Source organism: Rana temporaria, chromosome 2 (assembly GCF_905171775.1).
Source record: "Rana temporaria chromosome 2, aRanTem1.1, whole genome shotgun sequence".
In the NCBI taxonomy this organism is placed as follows: domain Eukaryota; kingdom Metazoa; phylum Chordata; class Amphibia; order Anura; family Ranidae; genus Rana; species Rana temporaria.
The window spans coordinates 523,481,494-523,505,314 of NC_053490.1; the positions used below are offsets into that span (position 1 = coordinate 523,481,494).

Genomic DNA, 23,821 nt, shown 5'->3' on the forward strand with positions numbered 1-23,821 from the left:
ACACAATTTATACATCAAAACGTAGGTATTTCTGTCTAGTTTCAGGCAATGTGCTCAGTTTTGTGATACGCATTTTACTTTTGGCTGGTTTGAACTTCACAAGAGTTCTACACTTTCTTCCATTGACTGTCCTGTATAAAATTCTTCACATTTCCCAATCAAAAATCATTTTTGAAAAAAAAAAAATATTAAAACAATTCCTACTTTTTCAACTATTCTCACTTCTTAAACGTTTTCTTACGGATTTAAGCTATTCATCCAGTTAGCGTTGGCAGTTCAGCTATTCAGCATTCCCACGCATTTTCTGCAGGAAATGCATTTTCTAGTTGAATCTATGCCACGAAAAATTGAGGCAGTTCTGAAGGCAAAAGGGAGTCTAACTTGGTACTAGCAAGGTGTACCTAGTTATAAAGTGGCCGGTGAGTGTATATATGAATTGATGTTACAATTACTTTTTTTTTTTTTCATCTGAAAGGCAAAAGCCATAATGAGCTAGTATGCACCGCATACTAGCTCATTATGAAATACTTACCTCGGAACGAGGTGAAGAGAACTTACCTGGACCACGCCGAGCGAGATGTCATCTTGACTCTGCGTGTCTTCCGGGTATCGCCGCTCCAGCTCTGTGATTGGCTGGAGCGGCGATGTCACTCCCGTGCATGCGCGCGGGAGACTTCAATCCGGCAAGGTCCGGCGGCTGCCGGCCCTTTAGCCAAGGATCCCTGCTGCAATCGGCGGCGCATTGCGAGCGGAATATCTCCCAAACCGTACAGGTTTAGGAGATATTCTTTATACCTACAGGTAAGCCTTATTATAGGCTTACCTGTAGGTAAAAGTAAAAAAAAAAGCCTATACAACCACTTTAATTATCGTCAATGCTTCCTTTTTAGTGGTCAACAAACATCCTTTTGCATTGCTGGAAAGCACTCATTTCATCTTTCCTTCTTTTTTTCAGGCTGGATTCTCCGAGTGTTGGACATGAGCGATGAGACCTGCCCTGAGGAAGGACTGCTTGGTGGTCGACCCTCGAAGATGAGATGACCTGACGTAATTTGCGATTTTGATATTTGCGGTGCAGCGATTCGGAGCCCAGCGATGATGGGACTGGGTAGCACCATTGGCAATTTCTTCTGCAGTATAAGACTGCTGTTGTTCATCGTTGTGTGTTTGATGATAGTTGGCTGGGCCAGCTTCTACTTGCGGGACAGCGCGCGTTTAATCCCCACATATAAGGTGCCGGATCGTTTCTGGAGGTGTCCGCCGCTTGATAGGAGGTCGGAAGACAAAACGCCATCGTCTGTGGAACAGACTGTGAAAGAAGAATCAGAAATTTGCCCTGCTCTGTCTCCGAATCTGAGTGAGTAGATTGCAGTGTTCTGTAAGGGAAGATGTAAGATGCAACCAGGCCCGTCGCCACAGGACAGGCAAAACAAACAATTGCTTGGGGCCCCGAGCTGGCCTGGGGCCCCTAACTTCCCCTTCCCAGGCTGTAGTGTGGCCGAGCTCCTCTTCCTTCCTCCTGGAGTCCTGTCAGTCTGGCCGGGTACCGCACACGGTACAGGAGATTCAGTTCCCTGTGTTCCCGGCCAGACTGACAGGAAGTGCCCACTGAGTGCTCACTTCCTTTCAGTCCGGCCGGGAACACAGGAAACTGAATCTCCTGTACCGCTCGGTACCCGGCCCGGCCCAGGCACTATTTGATAGGGGGCTGGGGACCCATAATGATAGAACACCGGTCTGACAGTAGGAAAAGGAGCTTGGCCACGCTACAGCGGCAGCCTACAGGGAAGATGTGGAGGTGAGATTAGAAAAACATAGGGACAATTGAGGGGGGGGGGGGGAGTAAGAACATGGGTTTAAAAATGAGTGTAGCGCTAACGTAGGCTTTGCGTGCGGCGGGGGGGGGGTACTTGGGAGGGCCCCCATTTTGCTTGGGGCCCCCAAATTCCTTCAAACGGCCCTGGATGCAACGCTCTCAACAGGAGCAATATAATCCTAGTGTGCCGTCTGCAGCGCAGGTGCCAAGGCTCAGTGTGTCTTCTCGCACTATATACAATATATAAGCGAGAAAATCCGGCAACTACAAAGACCTTGATGCAAAAAATGTATTGGCTACGTATGAACATTAAAAAGAAAACCATTGACGTGTTTCAGCGTGAGCCTTAGTCATAGCCATAGCTGTGACTAAGGCTCACGCCGAAACGTGTCAGCTGTTTTCTTTTTATTGTGCATATGTAGCCAATACATTTTTTACATCAAGGACTTTGGAGTTGCCGGCTTTTCTCTCTTATACTGCAGTGTTCTGCACAACAGAAGGGGGGAAATGAGGTTTCGTGAATGTTGGGATCAATGAAAGAAGGGATCGTAGGAAGCTGTAAATTCAAGGCAGAGGGTTATAAGTAAAGGGGTTGTAAAGCTTCGCCTTTTTTTCACCTTGATGCATCCTATGTTTACCATAGAGATTTCCTGCGGACCAGATGGTCAACTGAGTCTCTATGATCGGCGGAGGCCGGACAACGATGTCATGACGTCACGCCCAGCCTCTGCATTCAAAACAAACGGTGCCTCCTCGGCTGGGAATCCAAGATCGTTTTGAGGGGGAGGGGGATTTCAGGCTTCCCAGCCTAGAGGTGAGATGTGGGGTCTTATTGACCCCCCCATATCTCACTGTAAAGAGGACCTGTCATGCCATATTCCTATTACAAGGGATGTTTATATTCCTTGCAATAGGAATAAAAGTGCTCAAATTTTTTTTTTTTTTTTTTTGAAAGTGTCAAACAAATTTATTTTATTTTTTTAAGTAAGATTAAAGGGGTGGTTCCCCCTAAAACACATTGCTAACAATAGATTCGTAAGACCCGTTACACTGCGGGTAGGCTGGCTTTTTTTTTTAGTACATACCGAGATCTCCCCGTTCTCGTCCCTTGTCGGTGGGCGTTCCTAGTTGATTGACGTTCCTCGGACGGGCGCGTACGTGACGTCACGACTTTCCGAAAGAAGCCGAACGTCGCTGCGCATGCGCCGTATAGAGCCGACTCTATACGGCGCATGCGCAGCGACGTTCGGCTTCTTTCGGAAAGTCGTGACGTCACGTACGTGCCCGTCCGAGGAACGTCAATCAACTAGGAACGCCCACCGCCAAGGGACGAGACGGGGAGATCTCGGTATGTACGAAAAAAAAAAAAAAAAAGCCAGCCTACCCGCAGTGTAACGGGTCTTCCGAATCTATTGTTAGAAATTAGTTTTAGGGGGAACCACCGCTTTAACAATAAACATTTTTATTTTTTAAATAGCCCCTGTCCCCATTTGCTCGCACGCAGAAGCGAACACCTACGTAAGTCCCGCCCACATATGAAAACGGTGTTCAAACCACACATGTGAGGTATCGCCGCGATCGCTGGAGCGAGAGCAATAATTCTTCCCCTAGACCTCCTCTGTAACTCGACATGTAACCAGTATAAAAATGTAAAACGTCGCCTATGGGGATTTTTAAGTACCGAAGTTTGGTGCCATTCCACGAGCGTGTGCAATTTTGAAGCGAAGACATGTTGGGTATCTATTTACTCGGCGTAACTTTTTTTTTTTTGCATGAAACAAAACTGTGCAAATTCCGTGTGACATAAAAAGTTGCAATGACCGCCATTCTATTCTCAAGGGTCTCTGCTAAAAAAAAAACATGTATATAATGTTTGGGGGTTCTATGTCATTTTCTAGCAAAAAAAAAAGATTTTTACATGTAGGATAGAAATGCCAGAATAGGCCGGGTATGGAAGTGGTTAAATTCAGTGTGGGATTGTTTTTAACCCTTTAACATTTGGGTACAGTGGGCTAGATTCACAAGAGATACGCCGGCGTATCTCCTGATACGCCGTCGTATCTCTGTGATCCGCCCGTCCTAACTATGCTGCTAATTCATAGAATCAGGTTACGCATAGATAGCCCTAAGATCCGACAGGTGTAATTGACTTACACTGTCGGATCTTAGGATGCAAATTCTATGCCGGCCGCTAGGTGGCGAGGCCATTGCGGTCGGCGTAGAATATGCAAATGACTAGTTACGGCGATCCCCGAACGTCCGCGTTACCCGTCGCTCTAACTTTACGTTGTTTCCGTCGAGATACGCGTCGTAAAATTAGGGCTGAGCCCTAGGTGTTCTAAGCCATGTTAAGTATGGCCGTCATTCCCGCGTCGAAATTTAAAAAATCACGTCGTTTGCGTAAGTCGTCCGTGAATGGCGCTGGACGCCATTTACGTTAACGTCTACACAAATGACGTCCGTGCGACGTCATTTAGCGCAATGCATGTCGGGTAATTTTCCCGACGGAGCATGCGCAGTACGTTCGGCGCGGGAACGCGCCTAATTTAAATGGTGCCCGCCCCATTTGAATTAGGCGGGCTTGCGCCGAGCGAATTTACGTTACACCGCCGCAAGTTTACAGGTAAGAGCTTTGTGACTCAGGCACTTACGCTGTAAACCTGCGGCGGTGTAACGTAAATGGGATACGTTACGCCGCCGTGGAGCAACGTAAATGTATCAGAATCTGGCCCAGTGTTACTTAACGGAGTAGTTGTCAGTCAAACTGTTACAGCACTAAGAGCTAAAATATGACCCGGTAATGAAGGAGGTATGGCCTGGTACTCAAGTGGTCAACAAGACGCAACCTCTTGTATAGCAAATATTAGGAAAAAACGTATAAAAGATGGCAACATTTTAATAAAAGTGAAAATATCAGTTAGAAACTTGTGTTCCTAGTGTCTAGATCCCTTAGTGCTGGTTATACCTAGAATAGAGTTTTCCTATTGGTACTAATGTAGCTTGGTCTGTACCCAGGGCCGTTTGAAAGAATTTTGGGGCCCCAAGCAAGAAGCGGGGGATGGGGTGTTGCTGAGTTTCAAGTTGAGGAGGGGGGGGGGGGGGTGTTGGGTTTGGGTTGGTGGGGGACACGGATGCAGCTGCAGCTGGACACCGAGAAGTACTTCTTCACTTCTTCTGTCATTGCAATTTGATAAGCGGGGGGGCGCTGTGTATGTGTGCTGCTGCCGCCGAACGGGTAGTACTCCTTCTGACTGCCTCCTCCCCTTCCTCCCCCCCCCCCCCCATGTTCTTTTTACCCCCCCTCCCTACCGCATACCGTGCAGCAGGAGATTCAGTTTGCTGTTCCTGGCCGGACTGAAAGGAAGTGAGCACTGAGTGTGTGCACTTCCTGTCAGCCGGACTGCAGGAGGAACTAGGAAGAGGAGCTTGGCCATGCTACAGGCTGCAGTATTTATAGGAAGCAGTGGCGCGGCAAGGGCCTGCCCTGCTGGGGCCCCAGGCCAGCTCGGGGCCCCAATCAGTTGCTTGTTTTGCCTGTCTTGTTCCGACGGGCCTGTCTGTACCTACCCTTTCCATTACAAGTTGGTCTAATCCAGGCATGTCCAAAATCCGTCCCGTGGCCCAATTGTAGCCCCCGTTCCAGTTTATTGTGGCCCCCCCTGGTAATTTTGGATATATATCATCTTTTGTGGCCCCCAAATAAGTTTGGACACCCCTGGGCTAATCAAACACAGCAGGGAAATCATATTTTTCTTCAAAATGTGATTTGCATAAGTTTAATCTCCATATTGGATTTACTGAAAACCCGTATGACAAGAACTAAGAATGCGGAAAAGTAACCTTTTATGATAATCTTGTCTGTATGTAGAAGTATAATAATATAGAAAAAGGTTATGTTTTGTTTGCATGCCACCAAAATGGAAACAGACACCTCCAACCAATCATATAGTCCATACTGTAAACTAAATCTAAGCCAGCGGCACTGTTTGCTCGGGAAAAACCCGACAGGCTGGTTTGTACAGAAGTTATTCGGTAGATTGACGTCTGTATAACCAGCCTGCCAATGCATGGATCTAAATTTGGCCAGTCCCTGCTGAACCGACCACATTTCGATGCACATGTGGCCTGCCTTACTCCACCCATTCACCTAATCCATCTCGTCTCCTCTTTTCCTTCTCCCTCCTTCCATCTTTACCCCTTATTCATCCTTTTCTCATCTTCCCCTCACTTTATCCCCATTGGGTTTCTTATTCCTGTTTCAATGTCGAATATCCTATTGTATCCTATTGTACTAGACCAGCCTTTCTCAACCCTTTTACCTGATGGGTTTTACTTCCTCTTTATTTCCCATAAAGGTAAAGCATTATTTGCTATTATGCATCACATAGAAGCCCATTATGTGTCACTTACCTGAAACCCGAAGCCTGCGATGTCCGCACTCGCTGGAAGCCTCTCTCTTCAGTCCTGTTCCTTCCAGGGCTGCGGACTCCGGCTCTGTGACTGGCCGGAGTCGCGTGACTTCACTCCTGCGTATACGCACGGTAGCTGCCAGTCACAACATGACCCCCTCCAGAAAAGGCACAGCGTGCCCTTTCTAAAGTGGGCATGCGCCAAATACATTGGCGCATGCGCAGAAGACAGCATTTGGGGACATTGTAAATGTGACAGACTCACCTGGGACAGAGGCTTTTGGAGGGGACTGAATGCCTGCCTCTTGCCTTGGGATTATGGGCCCTGGTATTTGGGGTAACGGTGCTCTTTGTTAAATGTATGCCTGGGGACCCTGTATATGCCATATTAGAGTGACTGATTCATACTGTTGGGACATACAGGGCCAGATTCACAAAAGAGATACGACGGTGTATCTCAGATACACCATCGTATCTCGGATTTTTTCTAGTCCTATCTATGCACCTGATTCATAGAATCAGATACGCATAGATAGGGCTGAGATCCGACAGTGTCACACTGTGTTACACTGTCGGATCTTTTTTTTGATTTAAAAATGGCGCCGGGGGCGTTCCCGCTGATTTACACTGAATAATATGTAAATCAGCGAGATACGCGAAATTCACGACCGTACGCGGACCCGACGCGGTGTTCTTACGTCGTTTCCGTAGCGGTTTTCCGTCGTATACTTACCCCTGCTAAAAGCAGGGGTAAGTATTGTTAAGTATGGCCGTCGTTCCCGCGTCGATTTTGAATTTTCCTACGTCGTTTGCGTACGCCGATTCACGAACACGCGCGTCGCAAGTCCCGCTCACGTCGCAACCACTGACGTCCTATTGACGTCAGTGGGAGCAATGCACGCCGGGAAATTCCCCGGACGACGCATGCGTATTTAAATCGGCGCGGGAGCGCGCCTGATTTAAATATGACACTCCCCTAGCCGCGGAATTTGAATTCCGCTGGGGGAGTTAGGATCCGCCGTCGCAAGTTTGGAGGTAAGTGTGTTGTGAATTTGACACTTTCCTCACAAACTTGCGAGGGCGGATCTTAATTCACATAGGTTACACGGATCTAAAGATCCGCTAACCTTTGTGAATCTGGCCCACAGTGTACGGAGATGCTATCGCCATCCCCTACAACCATTTGTCTGTTCTCTGTGCTAATTGACCCTGCTGTTGTGTGAAGATGTCCTGTGTTTACACTTATGATAATGTGTATTGTATAGCAGGTGAGCGAGGAGCTGTGACGTCTACCCTGAAAGGTCACATCTATGAGTCACCTAGTCTGGGTAAATGATTAGTTAATTAGCTCATGTTAATTTATGTTCTGGTTACCTCCTCTTTAAGCTGTGCCATTCTGCCGACGTATAAGTTTGTGCGGCGGTCGGCAAGCGGTTAAGAAGAGAAATGTCTCTTTTGCCTTTATGAGCTGAAATACCTTTCGTGTCGTCTACCTCTCACACGCCTGTAATAACTTGGTGGTACAAAGGTTTGTCAGTATTGACATCTTTTTTGACATCTTTACAGCAGCTGTTTTTGGCTGTAGACGTTTTTTTTTTTTTTTTTCCTAGTCATTGAACTCTCCATCAGTGGTGCCAACCTACCAGATTGAAATTTACTGGCACAGGCAAATTTTTACTGACATTTTACAAAAGTTACAAAATTACAGTTTTAAGTGCAAATTTCAGTATTTAGGCTGCAAATAGCAATGCGATTTAAGGTACATATTAAGGTAAAAAAAAATATTTCTGTTATTTTCGCTATAATAGTCCATCGGTTTCTGTTCCCCATCACCACCTGCCAGCTCCTGCCCCCACCACCATCACCTCCTGCCCCCACCTGCTCCTGCCACCATCACCTCCTGCCCCCTGCTCCTGCCACCATCACCTCCTGCCCCCAGCACCTGCCAACTCTTGCCACCATCACCTCCTGCCCCCACCATCTCCTGCCATCACCAACACCACCACGTTCTGCCACAATTCCCTCCTGCCATCACCTCCGGCCAGCTCTTGTCACCATCACCACCTCCGGCCAGCTCTTGTCACCATCACCACCTCCGGCCAGCTCTTGTCGCCATCACCACCTCCGGCCAGCTCCTGCCGCCACCACGACCTCCGGCCAGCTCCTGCCGCCACCACGACCTCCGGCCAGCTCCTGCCGCCACCACGACCTCCGGCCAGCTCCTGCAGCCACCACGACCTCCGGCCAGCTCCTGCAGCCACCACGACCTCCGGCCAGCTCCTGGAGCCACCACGACCTCCGGCCAGCTCCTGCCGCCACCACGACCTCCGGCCAGCTCCTGCCGCCACCACGACCTCCGGCCAGCTCCTGCCGCCACCACGACCTCCGGCCAGCTCCTGCCGCCACCACGACCTCCGGCCAGCTCCTGCCGCCACCACGACCTCCGGCCAGCTCCTGCCGCCACCACGACCTCCGGCCAGCTCCTGCCGCCACCACGACCTCCGGCCAGCTCCTGCCACCACCATCATCATCTCCTGCCACCACCACTTTCTGCCACCACCAGCTCCTGCTGCCACCACCTCCTGCCCCCAGCACCACCTGCACCCACCACCAGCTCTTGCCCCCACCACCAGCTCCTGCCACCACCTTCTGCCATCACCACCTCCTGCACCCACCACCCCCACCTCCTGTTATAATCAACTCCTCTCAGCTCTTGCCCCCACCACCAGCTCCTGCCACCACCTTCACCCTCTGCCGCCATCACCTCCTGCCAGCTCTTGCCACCATCACCTCCTGCCAGCTCTTGCCGCCATCACCTCCTGCTCCCACCACCACCTCCTGCCACAATCGGCTCTTGCCACCATCACCTTCTGCCACCATCACCTCACCCACCTCCTGCCACCATTACCTTCTTCCACCATCACCTCATGCCCCCACCACCTCCTGCCAGCTCTTGCCGCCATCACCTCCTGCTCCCACCACCACCTCCTGCCACAATCGGCTCTTGCCACCATTACCTTCTGCCACCATCACCTCACCCACCTCCTGCCATGGTGCCACCATTACCTTCTTCCACCATCACCTCATGCCCTCACCACCTCCTGCCAGCATTACCTTCTGTCACCATCACCTCACCCACCTCCTGCCACGGTGCCACCATTACCTTCTTCCACCATCACCTCCGGCCCCACCACCTCCTGCCAGCATTGCCTTCTGCCACCATCACCTCACCTGCCTCCTGCCACGGTGCCACCATTACCTTCTTCCACCATCACCTCCTGCCACCACCAAGTTCTTTATTACCGTTTTCTGCCTATGGCAAGTGCACTGCACGAGCCAACGACTGCCATAGTGTCCCTCCTGAGTCCTGAGTCGATCGTCTATTCAAAAATGGCGCCATTACGTTACTGCGCATACAAGCTTTCCCGAGCCCGGCCGGCTTCGGAACGGCGCATGCGCAGTTGCATGGTCGGCTCGCGGCTATCTCTTTTACGGGCACCCGATGCCCATAACTGACTTTACGGACACCCCAAAAAGGGGCTTAAATTTACATGCTTTCCGTAAATTAACAGACGGTTGGCAACACTGCTCTCCATCATGTCTGTTATCCTAGGTGTCCATGCACCCGCGATTGCTCGCTACAGAGCGAGGACCGGAAGCCATGTGTGTAAACACACAGCTCCCGGTCCTGTCAGGGGTGAAATGCCTGACCGTCTGTTCATACAATGTATGAACAGCGATCAGTCATTTCCCCTAGTGAGGCCACCCCCCCTACAGTTAGAACACAGGGAACATACTTAACCCCTTCCCTGCCAGTGGCATTTTTATAGTAATCCAATGCATTTTTATAGCACCGATCGCTATAATAATGCCAAAAGTGTCCGCCATAATGTCGCAGTACCGAAAAAAAAAAGAATACGTATCGGCCTAAACTGAGGAAAAAAAATCATTTTTTTATATATTTTTGGAGGATATTTATTATAGCAAAAAGTAAAAAATATTAATTTTTTTCAAAATTGTCGCTCTATTTTTGTTTTTATAGCGCAAAAACTAAAAACCGGAGAGGTGATCAAATACCACCAAAAGAAATCTCTATTTGTGGGGAAAAAAGGACGCCAATTTTGTCTGGGAGCCACGTCGCACGACCGCGCAATTATCGGTTAAAGCGACGCAGTGCCGAATCGCAAAAAGTGCTCTGGTCTTTGACCAGCAATATGGTCCGGGGGGTTAAGTGGTTAATGTGCATAACGAAGCCAAGGAAAGAAGGGAAAATCTCCAAAAGGCATCAAATTACAGATTAGACATTCTTATAATATGTCAAAAAAAGTTTTTATTTCCATCATTTACACTTTCAAAATTACAGAAAACAAAAAAATGGCGTCTGCAAAAGTTTGGGCACCCTGCAGAGTTAATATCTTGTACTGCCCCCTTTGGCAAGTATCACAGCTTGTAAACGCTTTTTGTAGCCAGCCAAGAGTCTTTCAATTCTTGTTTGGGGGATCTTTGCCCATTCTTCCTTACAAAAGTCTTCCAGTTCTTTGAGATTTCTGGGCTGTCTGTCACGCACTGCTCTTTTAAGGTCTATCCATAGATTTTCAATTATGTTGAGGTCAGGAGATTGTGAAGGCCATGGCACAACCTTTAGTTTACGCCTCTTGATGTAATCCCTTGTGGATTTTGAGGTGTGATTAGGATCATTATCCATTTGTAGAAGCCATCCTCTCTTTAACTTTAGCTTTTTCACAGATGGCATCAAGTTACCATCCAAGATTTGCTGAAATTTTATTGAATCCATTTTTCCTTCTACTCGTGAAATGTTCCCTGTGCCACTGGATGCAATACAACCCCAAAGCATGATTGATCCACCCCCATGCTTAAAGCGGGGGTTCACCCAAATTTTTTTTTTTTTTTAACATTACATTCAGCCGAGTTCTCAGAATGGCATTAGGCTGTTTTTTTTTATTTCATTGCCGTACATACCGTATTTTCACCGCCACTTCCAGGTATGTAATCTGCGGGGCTTGGCGTTCCTAATTGATTGACATCCTTCCGACCGGCGCATTAAACGCGTCACGAGTTGCCGGAAGAAGCCGAACGTCTGTGCGCAGGCACCGTATAGAGCCGACTCGCAGTCCGGCTTCTTTCGGCAACTCGTGACGCGCTGTATGCGCCGGTCGGAAGGATGCCAATCAATTAGGAACGCCCAGTCCTGCAGATTACATACCCGGAAGCGGCGGTGAAAATACGGTATGTACGGCAATGAAATAAAAAAAAAACAGCCTAATGTCATTCTGACAACTCGGCTGAATGTAATGTTAAAACATTTTTTTTTGGGTGAACCCCCATGCTTCACAGCTGGACAGAGGTTCTTTTCATTACATTCTGTGCCCTTTCTTCTCCAAACATACCTTTGCTCATTCCGGCCAAAAAGTTCTATTTTAACCTCATCGGTCCACAGAACTTGTTTCCAAAATGCATCAGGCTTGTCTATATGTTCATTTGCAAAGTTCAAACGTTGATTTTTGTGGTGAGGACGTAGAAGAGGTTTTCTTCTGATGACTCTTCCATGAAGACCATGGGCCAGATTCAGATCTAAAGATCCGCTGACCTATCTGATTTACGTTACGCCGCCGCAAGTTTTTGAGGCAGGTGCTTTATTCAGAAAGCACTTGCCTCTAAAGTTGCGGCGACGTATCGTAAATCCCCCGGCGGAATTCAAATTCCGCGGCTAGGGGGTGTGTAAAATTTAAATCGGGCACGTCCCAGCGCCGAACGAACTGCGCATGCGCCGTCCGCAAAATTTCCCAGCGTGCATTTCTCCAAATGACGTCGCAAGGACGACATTGGTTTCGACGTTAACGTAAATTACGTCCGGCCGTATTCGCGAACAACTTACGCAAACGACGTAAAAAATTCAAAACTTGGCACGGGAACGACGGCCATACTTAACATAGGATACGCCGCACTTACCCCTCATATTGCAGGGGTAACTTTCCGCCGGAAAAAGCCGAACGCAAACAACGTAAAAAAAATGCGCCGGGCGGTCGTTCGTTTCTGAATCGGCGTAAATGCTCATTTGCATATTCAACGCGTAAAAGATACGGAAGCGCCACCTAGCGGCCGGCCTGGAATTGCAGCCTAAGATCCGACGGCGTAAGTCGATTAAACCTGGCGGATCTTAGGGAGATCTATGCGTAACTGATTCTATGAATCAGTCGCATAGATACGACGGCGTATCTCTTTTCTGAATCCGGACCCATATTTGTACAAGTATCTCTTTATAGTGGAATAGTGTACCACAACTCCAGTGTCTGCCAGATCTTACTGGAGGGATCGTGCAGTCAAACGTGGGTTTTGAATTGCTTTTCTCACAATCCTGCGAGCTGTTCCGTCTGATATTTTTCTTGGTCTTCCAGATCTTGCTTTAACTTCCACTGGGTTCACACCATCTTTGCATGCTGCTCACAGCAGGGGTCCGGTGCATACCCGTTCACCGTTTCAGGTCCGATTTAAGCCCGAATTTTTGGATGAATTCGGAACCTGAAACGGACCAGAAGACGCACAGGGCTCCTGTGCAAATTCGCACCGGAGATGTGTGAACCGGCTCCATAGAGATCCAGTCATAATCTCCTGCTATTGCGAATTGGATGCGGATACTCTGCATCCAATTTGCATAGATGTGAAACCAGCCTCAGCATTTGAACATTTCTAGCCTGTGTAGGCATAAAGGTGTAGGACAGGGATACATACTATTGCTCACTGGGCCTGTATTTACAGCACTGGCCTTTTTGTTTTGCAGAGGGGACCATACCACTCTCCTTTGAGCCTTCCTTGAATTTAAAAGAAGTACAGAAAAAGTACCCCAATGTGGACAATGGTCGCTACCACCCAGCCAGCTGCAGAGCCCAGCAACGTGTGGCCATCCTCATCCCACATCGGAACCGGGAGAAACACCTCCTCTACCTACTAGACAACCTCCACCCCTTCCTGCAGCGGCAGCAGCTGGACTACGGCATCTACGTCATTCATCAGGTAAGACCATATTGACTTAAATTTAAAGCTGAAATATAATCTTATATCTCGTCTTCCCTTGTTCCTCCTTTTCCCTTCTTCAATAAAACATTTTTCATCTAAATGATTTTAATTACATAACTTATTTTAGATCCAGTGACCTCATCACTTGGCCCCTGTGTTTCTCCATGCAATCCAGGCAGGTCATTGTTGGTAGGAGGGGTCGGCAGGGTGCTAAAGGACAGAAGAACGCAGGATTTTTGTTTGGGAGGTTTGAAGACACCCGGTTAAGTACAAGAATAAAGTACCCACAACGGGTAAAAGAAGTATTGAACACGTCAACATTTTTCTGGGTAAAGTTTCTATTGACATGACATTTTCACCACATTTCGGTAACAACCCATGCACTCCATACATTCAGACACCAAAACAAATACCGTATTTATCGGGGTATTGCGCGCTCCGGCGTATAGCGCGCAACCCTAATGTAGACCCGAAATTCCTGTAAAAAAACATTTTATTGCTTACAGTTTTGGTGTCTTGCCCGGCGGCCGTCTGCGGCCTCGGTGGTGTCCTCCCGGCTTCTCCTGCGCTGTCTCCGAGTCTAATCCCCGCTTCCCACTCTCAATTTGAACGCCTCCGTCGACATATACCGAGCGCAGTACACTCGGGCACGCTCGGCTTCTCACGCATAAACGTCAGAGCGTGACCACGAGCGAAGCCGAGCTTGGCTGAATGTACCCGAGTGTACTACGCTCGGTATATGTCGGCGGAGGCGTTAAAACTGAGCGCGGGAAGCAGGTATGGGTGTATATCGCGGGGGGCTGACGAACAAAAAAAAAAGGGGGTTACCATCCGGGCCCCTGGGAACCTCTGTGCCCCTTACAGGTGTACTGCCTGTACCCCCCTGATGGCGGCCCTGTCCATGGGGGGGGGGGGGAATGCTCCTTCCGTTGATGGCAAGTGGGAAGAATGTTCCTTACATTGGTGATCAGTGGGAAGAATGTTCCTTACATTGGTGATCAGTGAGAAGAATGTCCCTTACATTGGTGATCAGTGGGAAGAATGTTCCTTACATTGGTGATCAGCGGGAAGAATGCTCCTTACATTGGTGATCAGTGAGAAGAATGTCCCTTACATTGGTGATCAGTGAGAAGAATGTCCCTTACATTGGTGATCAGTGGGAAGAATGTCCCTTACATTGGTGATCAGTGAGAAGAATGTCCCTTACATTGGTGATCAGTGAGAAGAATGTCCCTTACATTGGTGATCAGTGAGAAGAATGTCCCTTACATTGGTGATCAGTGAGAAGAATGTTCCTTACATTGGTGATCAGTGAGAAGAATGTTCCTTACATTGGTGATCAGGGAGAAGAATGTTCCTTACATTGGTGATCAGTGGGAAGAATGTCCCTTACATTGGTGATCAGTGGGAAGAATGTTCCTTACATTGGTGATCAGTGTGATTATTTTTCCTTACATTGGTGGTCAGCGGAAAGAATTTGTCCCTTAGATTGCTGGTCAGCACCCTTACAGAAAGCCAAAAAATATCATTTATATCTGCAGCTGGCTCTGCTCAGTATCCTTGGCCCTAGATCTAAGTACCATCAAATGAGAGCTCAATCATCCAGAGTTTAGGCAGCCCCTAGCGACCTCTGGAGGAACCCCAAGGCTCCATGGCACCCTGGTTGAGAATTATTGCTTTAAAGTATCCCTTTAATTTCTTGTCTTAGTGATCAAGAAAAATTGTCCCTGCAGGCTGGTGATGGGAAATTCAACAGAGCCAAGTTACTCAACGTCGGGTACCTAGAAGCATTGAAAGAAGAGAAATGGGACTGTTTCATCTTGCATGATGTGGACCTGGTACCTGAAAACGATTTCAACACCTACCTGTGCGACACCGAGCCCAAACACCTGGTGGTTGGCCGCAACGTCACCGGATACAAGTAAGAAAGCAGATATTGCCTTTTTTTGTTTGGTCAATGTTTTAGCCTGTAAAAAGTTCAGTGAAATATTTAATTTTTTCCTGTTAGTCGCTATTTTTAGCGCTAAAATCAGGGCCAATCCTAGGGTCACAGACGCCTGGGTGCAGAAATATTTCTGGTGCCCCCCACATGGGCGTGGTAATCGTACTAACTCCTCCCCTTCACAAATGTTTCTATGGCTATGACTCAAACACAGAGCTGCTCCCTTAAGGAGTCTTCATTTGTGTTCTCCATCAGAGCCCCCCCAGCAGGTGTCCCCCATCAGAGCCCCCCCAGCAGGTGTCCCCCATGAGAGCCCCCCAGCAGGTGTCCCCCATGAGAGCCCCCCCCCCCCAGCAGGTGTCCCCCATGAGAGCCCCCCCCAGCAGGTGTCCCCCATGAGAGCCCCCATCAGAGCCCCCCCCCCAGCAGGTGTCCCCCATCAGAGCCCCCCCCAGCAGGTGTCCCCCATCAGAGCCCCCCCCCAGCAGGTGTCCCCCATCAGAGCCCCCCCCAGCAGGTATCCCCCATCAGAGCCCCCCCCCCAGCAGGTGTCCCCCCCCCAGCAGGTGTCCCCCATCAGAGCCCCCCCAGCAGGTGTCCCCCATCAGAGCCCCCCCCCCAGCAGGTGTCCCCCATCAGAGCCCCCCCCCCAGCAGGTGTCCCCCATCAGAGCCCCCCCCCAGCAGGTGTCCCCCATCAGAGCCCCCCCACAGCAGGTGTCCCCATAGATCAGTACTTGTCCAATAGATACCTGTAGCTCGGGCACGCTGGAAGCAGAAGCACATTACAGGGGGCGGGGCATATGTGGCATCTTTGGTTACTTGGAGGGTGGCACTTAGAGAGCATTTCTGGGAGTGCACGGATGATTGGCAGCAGCTCCGGCCAACCCAGAAGCCTCTCATCACACTGCCTATGGGAGAAGAGCTGACACACGCAGAGGGGGTGGGGCAGACAGGAGACTGCTCCATGTGCACCGGACAGAATTAATTAGTGGAGCCTAGTGCCGAAACTAGGCTCCGCTGTGGTAGCCAGCCTGGATTCTGGGGACAGCGGGAGGTATGCGCTCTTGTCAGTTGCCAGCGGAGAGAGCAAGTGGGATGGAGAACCTCGGCACCCGCTACATGCACTCCGCCTCTGGACACAGACAAGGAGGAGGGAGGGGAGCACTTTGGAGTTTCGGCGCCCCCACCTCTGCGGCACCCCGTGCACCCTGCCTAGGATCGGCCCTGGCTAAACTGTCTCAGTGTGAAAGGGGTCTAAAGGCTTTTAATGCATCACCTATGGACAATTTTATGCACAGTAATTTGTTGCCATTTCACAGATCTGCACAATTTTTTACATTTTGATAGGTTTCATCATCTTTTTATATTTTTCCGATTAAATTGGGTACTATATTGTGTTTGTATGAAGTAGTTCATTGTAGTGTACTTTTTTCTGAACATTAGCATTTGATAAACGGTCACGCAACTATCGTGTGACATAAAAACAATTGGGGCAGTCATCATTTTATCTCGTGTTCCAGGACCTCCAAAAATGTGATGGGTAGTCCGGAAATTAGTTTTGTAATTTTATGCTCCTAGAAGGCATGAAGGTGTTCCTTGGATTGTGGGCCCCTGTATGCAGCTAGGCTGTAAAAATGTGGGCATATAAATATAAGTGTGCCTATGCTGTGTGTGAGAAATAACGTGAATTTTTTTTAATTTTTTTTTTTTTTTAATTTTACAAAGTTGTTAAGTTATTTCTTACACACAGCATAGGCACACTTAAATTTAAACCCCCACATTTTCACAGCCTAGCTGCATACAGGGGCCCAAAATCCAAGGAGCACCTTCATGCCTTCCAGGAGCATAAATTACAAAACTAATTTCTGGACTACCCATCACAATGTTTTGAAAAATGGAAAACATTATTTTTTTTTTATTTTACAAAGTTGTAATTTTAACATATTTTCCCAAAAAATTGTGACAAATTTCAAATATTCAGTCTTTTTTCGTTTTTATATAGCAAAAAATAAAAACCCAGTGGTGATTAAAAACCACCAAAAGAAATCTGTTTTAAAAAAATATGTCTGAGTAATTGTCATTCCAAGTATGACAGCGCTGAAAGCTGAAAATTGGCCTGGGCAGGAAGGGGGTGAAAGTGCTCAGTCTAGTCTTGAAGCGTTTAACTGCTTCCCGACTGCCGCATGCACCTTTTACGTCGACGGAATGGCACGGCTGTGCAAATGGGTGTATATATACACACGTCCCCTTTAAAATTTCGAACTGTGTGTTCGCACAGCCGGCGGCGTGACCCGCAAACTCTATGTCCGCCGGTGTGCCGCGATTGGGTCACAGAGCTGAAGAACGGGGAGATGTCAGTGTAAACGCAACATCTCCCCGCCCTTCCCCTGACATGTCACTGATCGTCTGTTCCCTGTCATCGGGAACAGCAATCAGTGATGTGTCACGGCAAACCACGCCCCCTAACAGTTAGAAGCACTCCCTAGGCCACACTTAACCCCTTCACTGCCAGTGTAATTTTTTACAGTAATCAGTGCATTTTTATAGCACTGATCCCTGTAAAAATTACAATGGTCCCAAAATGATGTCAAAAGTGTCCGATGTGTCCGCCATAATGTCGCAGTCACGTAAAATAATTGCTGATCACCGCCATTACTAGAAAAAAAAATCTATATTAATAAAAATGCCATAAAACTATTCCCTATTTTTTTAGACACTATAACTTTTACGTAAACTGGTCAATAAATGCTTATTTAAACGGAGGATTTATATATATATATATATATATATATATATATATATATATATATATATATATATATATATATATATATATATATATTTTTTTTATTTTTTTTTGGGGGGGGGGGGGGATATTTATTCTAGTAAAAAATATTGCATTTTTTCTTTAAAATTGTCGCTCTATTTTTGTTTGTAGCGCAAAAAATAAAAACCTCAGAGGTGATCAAATACCACCAAAAGAAAGCTCTATTTGTGGGGAAAAAAATACGTCAATTTTGTTTGGGAGCCACGTCGCACGACCGCGCAATTGCCAGTTAAAGTGACGCAGTGCCGAATCGCAAAACCTGGCCGGGTCCTTTAGCTGCCTAAAGGTCCGGGTCTTAATTGGTTAATGGGTGTCCCTTGTTCCCATCTCAAAAAGATGTGAGGTATGCATTGTGACCCTAAAGAGGAATTTCAGCTTGATTTTCTTTTAAAGTCAGCAGCTACAAATACTGTAGCTGCTGATGTTTAAAAACTGAGGTCCAGCGATGTCTTACCACTGCTGGCCACCAACGCTGCCATCTTGGAAATGGGAGCTGGCTGTGGTTTCCTGGGGAACCACATCCAGCTCCCCATTGGAAATGAGCAAGCTTTGTAAATTGTCCTTCAGCCTCCTAGGACAGGTGATGTGTCCCAGCAGGCTGCAGGAGAGGAGGCTATAAGAAGATTGGCAAGACCCAGAAACTGGGCTGCAGCACTGTGGCCACGACCATACAGCGTTTTAACAAGGCAAGTCCCCCTCAGAACAGTCCTCACCGTGGTCCACCAAAGAAGTTGAGTGCATGTGCTCAGCGTCATATCCAGAGGTTGTCAGTTGGAAATAGACATATGAGTGCTGCCGGCATTGCTGCAGAGGTTGAAGGGGGGGGTCAGCCTGTCAGTGCTCAGACCATACGCCGTGCACTGCATCAAATTGGTCTGCATGGCTGTAGTCCCAGATGGAAGCCTCTTCTAAAGATGAGGCACATAGAAGCCCACAAACAGTTTGCTGAAGACAAGCAGACTAAGGACATGGATTACTGGAACCATGTTCTGTGTTCTGATGAGACCAAGATAGTGACAAGCCTGTGTGGCGGCAACCAGGTGAGGAGGACAAAGACAAGTGTGTCTTGCCTACAGTCAAGCATGGTGGTGGGAGTGTCATGGTCTGGGGCTGCATGAGTGCTGCCGGTGATCTGCCGTGCTTGTTCCACCTATCTTGGAAGTTCCAGCGCATGCGCAATCTGATGTGCTGAGACGGTTCCAGCTAACGGGAAAGTTCCTACAAGGACTGCGCAGGCGCAAACTTGCTGACGGAAATCTCCGAACCTCGGCCGGCATCCAGGGCGACGTGGATTTCGAGGTAAGTGGCCAGTCGGCCTCACGTCCTCGCTTCACTCGAACGGCTCGCTCCGCTCACTCGGCCTCCTGGCTCTTTTTTTAACATCCTCCAATCCACGGGGATGTTAAAGAATGAGCCTGGATGCCGGGCGAGGTTCTGAGATTTCCGTCGGGAAGTTTGTTTCTGCGCAGTCAGTGAAGGAACTTCCCCGTCAGGGGAACATTGAGAACAAGTCACCGGCACTGGGGATCTACAAATCATTGAGGGAACCGTGAATGCAGAATCTCTTTAAAGTGGAGTTCCACCCATTTTTTTATGTTTGTCTGTGCTGCATGCCCTAATCTCATAGTGTTCAGAATGGACAATTTTTTATTTATTTTTTTGCTTGTAAATACCTTTATTTTGTAGTCCTTCATTACTTCCTCCTCCTTATTAGCCTAGGCTATTAAGTCGCAAGGCTATTCGCAAGGGTTTCTGGGATAGGCATCATGTATCCCAGTAGTCCTTGCAAATGGCCTATTTGCATAGAGAAGGGGCGGCAACTTCCTCTGACACTCCCGTGGCTATGGAAAGCTGACTAAAACCTATTACATCGCTTGTGCAGCACTGAGCATGTGCGAGATCTGCAAGGCTGAAATCCAGGAAGTCATACAGTCTGGCTTCATGATGCCCACACTTAAGATGGCCACAGTCTATTTCTAGATGATAAACTAACTAAATGCTCTAACAACCTAACAAAACGGACCTTAGTTTACAGACTAATTTTACTAGACTACATTAAGCTTGTGTATTACAGGGGTATTTCTATTTAAAAAGTGAAATTGTGGGTGGAATTCCCCTTTAAGTCGGAGAGGTGAAAGTGACCTCAGATGTCGCTCCGGTCCTCCAAAGGCATAAAGCCAAGTGAGGGCCATCTTGCCTTCACTCGACTTCCTGCCCAGCCACCAATTGGATCGGATCGATTCCAGGTTTACCGACAGCTCCAGTAAACCCTCAAGACACCGGGAAGCGGCGGGGGTGGGGGAACCTCTCCCGCTGCCTATAAAAGTGATTCTGCAGCGAATCCGCTGCTGGGACCACTTTTATCGGAAAGCCGAGCGCCTACTGTAAAAAAAGATACCAGCGTTGTGGCAGCTGCTGCTATAACCCTGATATTTTACGTCAAAGTAAAGGCGCAGATTTACAGTTAGGCAGTTGGCAAGTGGTTAGTCTGATGGCCACCATCATTTAACCCACTGTCTTTGAACCCAGGGTATCCTGGATCTGCCCCCAGCCTGTGACTGGACAGTGAAAGGAGAAGACATTACTAATAAAAATATATATTTTTTTATAATAACAATGCCATAAAACTATCCTCTATTTTGTAGACGCTATAACTTTTGCGCAAACCAATCTATATATACGCTTATTGCGATTTTTGGTAAAAAAAAATGGCCTAAACTAAGGAAACTATTTTTTTTTATATATATTTTTGGGGGATATTTATTATAGCAAAAAATATTGCATTTTTTTCAAAATTGTCGCCCTTTTTTTGTTTATAGCACAAGAAATAAAAACTGCAGTGGTGATCAAATGCCACCAAAAGAAAGCTCTATTTGTGGGGGGGAAAAAAAAGATGTCAATTTTGTTTGGGAGCCACGTCGCACGACCGCGCAATAGTCGTGTAAAGCGCCGCAGTGCTCTGGTCAGGAAGGGGGTAAATTCTTCTGGGGCTGAAGTGGTTAAAAACAACAAGGGCAGAAGATTAAATGATGGAAAAGATGAAAAAATGACCGATTTACTGAATAAATGATTACAGAGCTGCACTGATTTGTGTTCGGCTTTAACAGTATTTCTCTGCTGGCGGCTCACCCAAGGAATAATAATCTGTTTACACGAGAGTGATAAATGGCTCCATGAAATCTTTTGTATTCTGTTAGGACGACGTTAGTGACCTCTTCGTAAATCAATTTCTCAATTGAAATGGAAAGTTCTCAGGCCCCGATCAGATTTTGGAACAAGAGGGGTCAACGTTTTTAGAAGCGGAGGTCAGTAAATGCAGCTTCCATGTATCTCTCATGAGCAGGTAACCGATCCTGAGCGATCTCGGGGTGGGGGCCACACCGGTGTAATTTATTTGCAGAGAGTAGGTGGGGCAGTGACACAGTTTGCTGAATTTGCAGGTCCAGTGCACAACAGAAGTATGTGTGTAGCGCCTGGTTACTTCCAAGTACCGTTGCTATTGAAATTTAGAGGGTGATCAGAGTACTAATGACTCTGATCCAAATTACAATGTTCAAATAGGGCCTCTGTTTCAGCTTGGCTGTGCTGTGGGCTCATTCTGTTGTTGCTGGGGTGCTATCCCACCCCAGGGCGACAGGTGGCAGCAGCGAAGTCGAGACTCGGGTGTTCTTTTCCAGCAGCCAATCGGGAGGGAGTGTCCTCGCTGGGCATGCTGGGAGAGGGTACTTATGGAACAGACGCCATTGAGTCTGGGTTCTTCTTCCAGTGTGGCACCCATCTTTAGGGTGACCACATCTAGGTGCCCCCGCGTTATGGCCTACCTGGCCGGGGTGTGCATGCCGCGCGGAGTTCCGGGACCATGTTGGTCCAGAAAGTTTGAGCAACGAAGCGGAACCCAGTGATCGACTGGGTTTCCACTTTTGAAGATCCCAAGCGGTAGAGCTGTTCGGTGGGGAGTCAGTCTGAGGAGAGCCAATTAGAGGCTGGCGGCCCAAAAGGATTTCGACAAACCACCGGGGATCAAGGTAGCCGGACACTAAAGGATTGATCACCTGTCAGTCGGTACCTGGGCGACGTTAAGAAGGAGATCCAGGCATAATTCACCTAAGGAGTATTGTCTCTGAATTTTCAATCAGGAGGGCCTGTGGCAGAGGTGTCTCCCTGAAGTCCATTCCAAGGAGGGTCTGTGGCAGAGACTTTTCCTCAAAAGGTTTGCGTGATACTCCGGCTGCCAGGTCAGTGAGAGGGGCCTGTCCGGGTACACTAAACCCACTCAGGAGTGGTACTCAAGGTGTTGCATATGGGAACAGGACTGTTCCCAATACTACGCCTGAATCTGCTGTTCTCCATTTTCTTCTAAACTCTATCCTTTCATCGCCGGTTCATTGTTTTTACCCGGCTGGGTAATAAAGAGCACAGCTCTGCGGACATTCCTTTACTACTGCTATATGCACCATTCACCCCTAGGAATTCGGAGGAGCCATGAGGTAAATGTGCCACCCAAAACAAACCAGCAGCTCCCCCGGGGGGTAGTGCTACAAACGTATGGGGGAGGGGGTGGAAGATTACAAGGGTATAGCTGGCCACAGACTTTGGCCAACACTCAAAGATTTGCATGCACAACCGCATTGTCTCAAATGCTGGCCAAGCTTCTTTTGTCATGTGACCATACGGGGCAAAGGGGCAACGCCCCCCTAATCCATGCGCTTAACCCCTAATCTACATGGATTCCAATAAAAGTTAATTTTTTTTGCTTTTTAAAAAAAAATTGGCTTCAGAGTCCTGACCTCCACCCGATCGAACACCTTTGGGATGAATTTAGGGTGACCACATTTCCAAACTACCATTCAGGGACACCCTCCTTCCCAAAAATCAGCTTGTGCTCCAACGAATCACAGCACAGTGATTGGACACAAGAGGCGGGATTTATGATTTCTCCAATCACAAGCAGGGGGCGGGATTGTGCTCCTCCAGACATTCCCAGCCAGGACAAGTACTGTCAGTGAATAAAGTGGTGATGTGGCGGCCTTTTTTGGGGGCATCAGATCGGCCCGGGGGGGGGGGGGGGGCTGTGTCAGTTTAATTTCTGGACAGTGTCTTGTCCTGGAATAAAGAATATTCGGGACAGACCCGCAAAATGCAATCCGGGGCACGTGGTCACCCTAGATGAATTAGAGGGGAGACTCTTCTGGGAAGGCTGTCCACAAGGTTTAGGAGTGTGTCTACTATGGAAATGTTTGACCATTCTTCCAGAAGTGCATTTGTGAGGTCAAGCACTGATGTTGGACGAGCCAGGCCTTCTCGTACAACATCAGTGCCTGACCTCACAAATGCACTTCTGGAAGAACGGTCAAACATTCCCATAGACACACTCCTAAACCTTGTGGACGGCCTTCCCAGAAGAGGTGAAGCTGTTATAGCTGCAAAGGGCGGGGCCAACTCAATATTGAACCCTACGGACTAAGACTGGGATGCCATTAAAGTTCATGTGCAATACTTTTGACAATAGTATGTGTGTATGTGTGTATATAATTATATAATTATTTGCGCCAATAAAAAAAATTGATTTTCCACCCTTGCTCCCCTGACGACTTTGAATTGTTTTTACTGGACTATCTATATTAAAGCGGATATCATTGGATGTATTTCTAAGAGCATTTGATTATTTTTCTCGAGCGCCTCCTGGCAACTACTGCGGTCATCCAGTTTCTGGGACTAGGTGTGCTCTAGACCAGGGGTCTCCAAACTTTCTAAACAAAGGACCAGTTTACTGCCCTTCAGACTTGAGCA

The 23,821-nt window shown here is 47.9% G+C and overlaps 1 protein-coding gene across 4 annotated transcripts in view; it reads left to right on the forward strand.

The window, feature by feature from the left end:
• Positions 1-23,821, forward strand: part of B4GALT4 (beta-1,4-galactosyltransferase 4) — a 138,714-nt gene that overhangs the window by 81,978 nt on the left and 32,915 nt on the right. For all 4 annotated transcript variants that reach the window (XM_040339102.1, XM_040339100.1, XM_040339101.1 and 1 more), the window contains 3 exons: positions 956-1,357; positions 13,025-13,257; positions 14,994-15,181. In XM_040339102.1, the coding sequence (XP_040195036.1) occupies positions 1,096-1,357; positions 13,025-13,257; positions 14,994-15,181 (683 nt within the window). In that variant the 5' untranslated portion in view covers positions 956-1,095. The remainder of the gene's footprint in view (positions 1-955; positions 1,358-13,024; positions 13,258-14,993; positions 15,182-23,821) is intronic.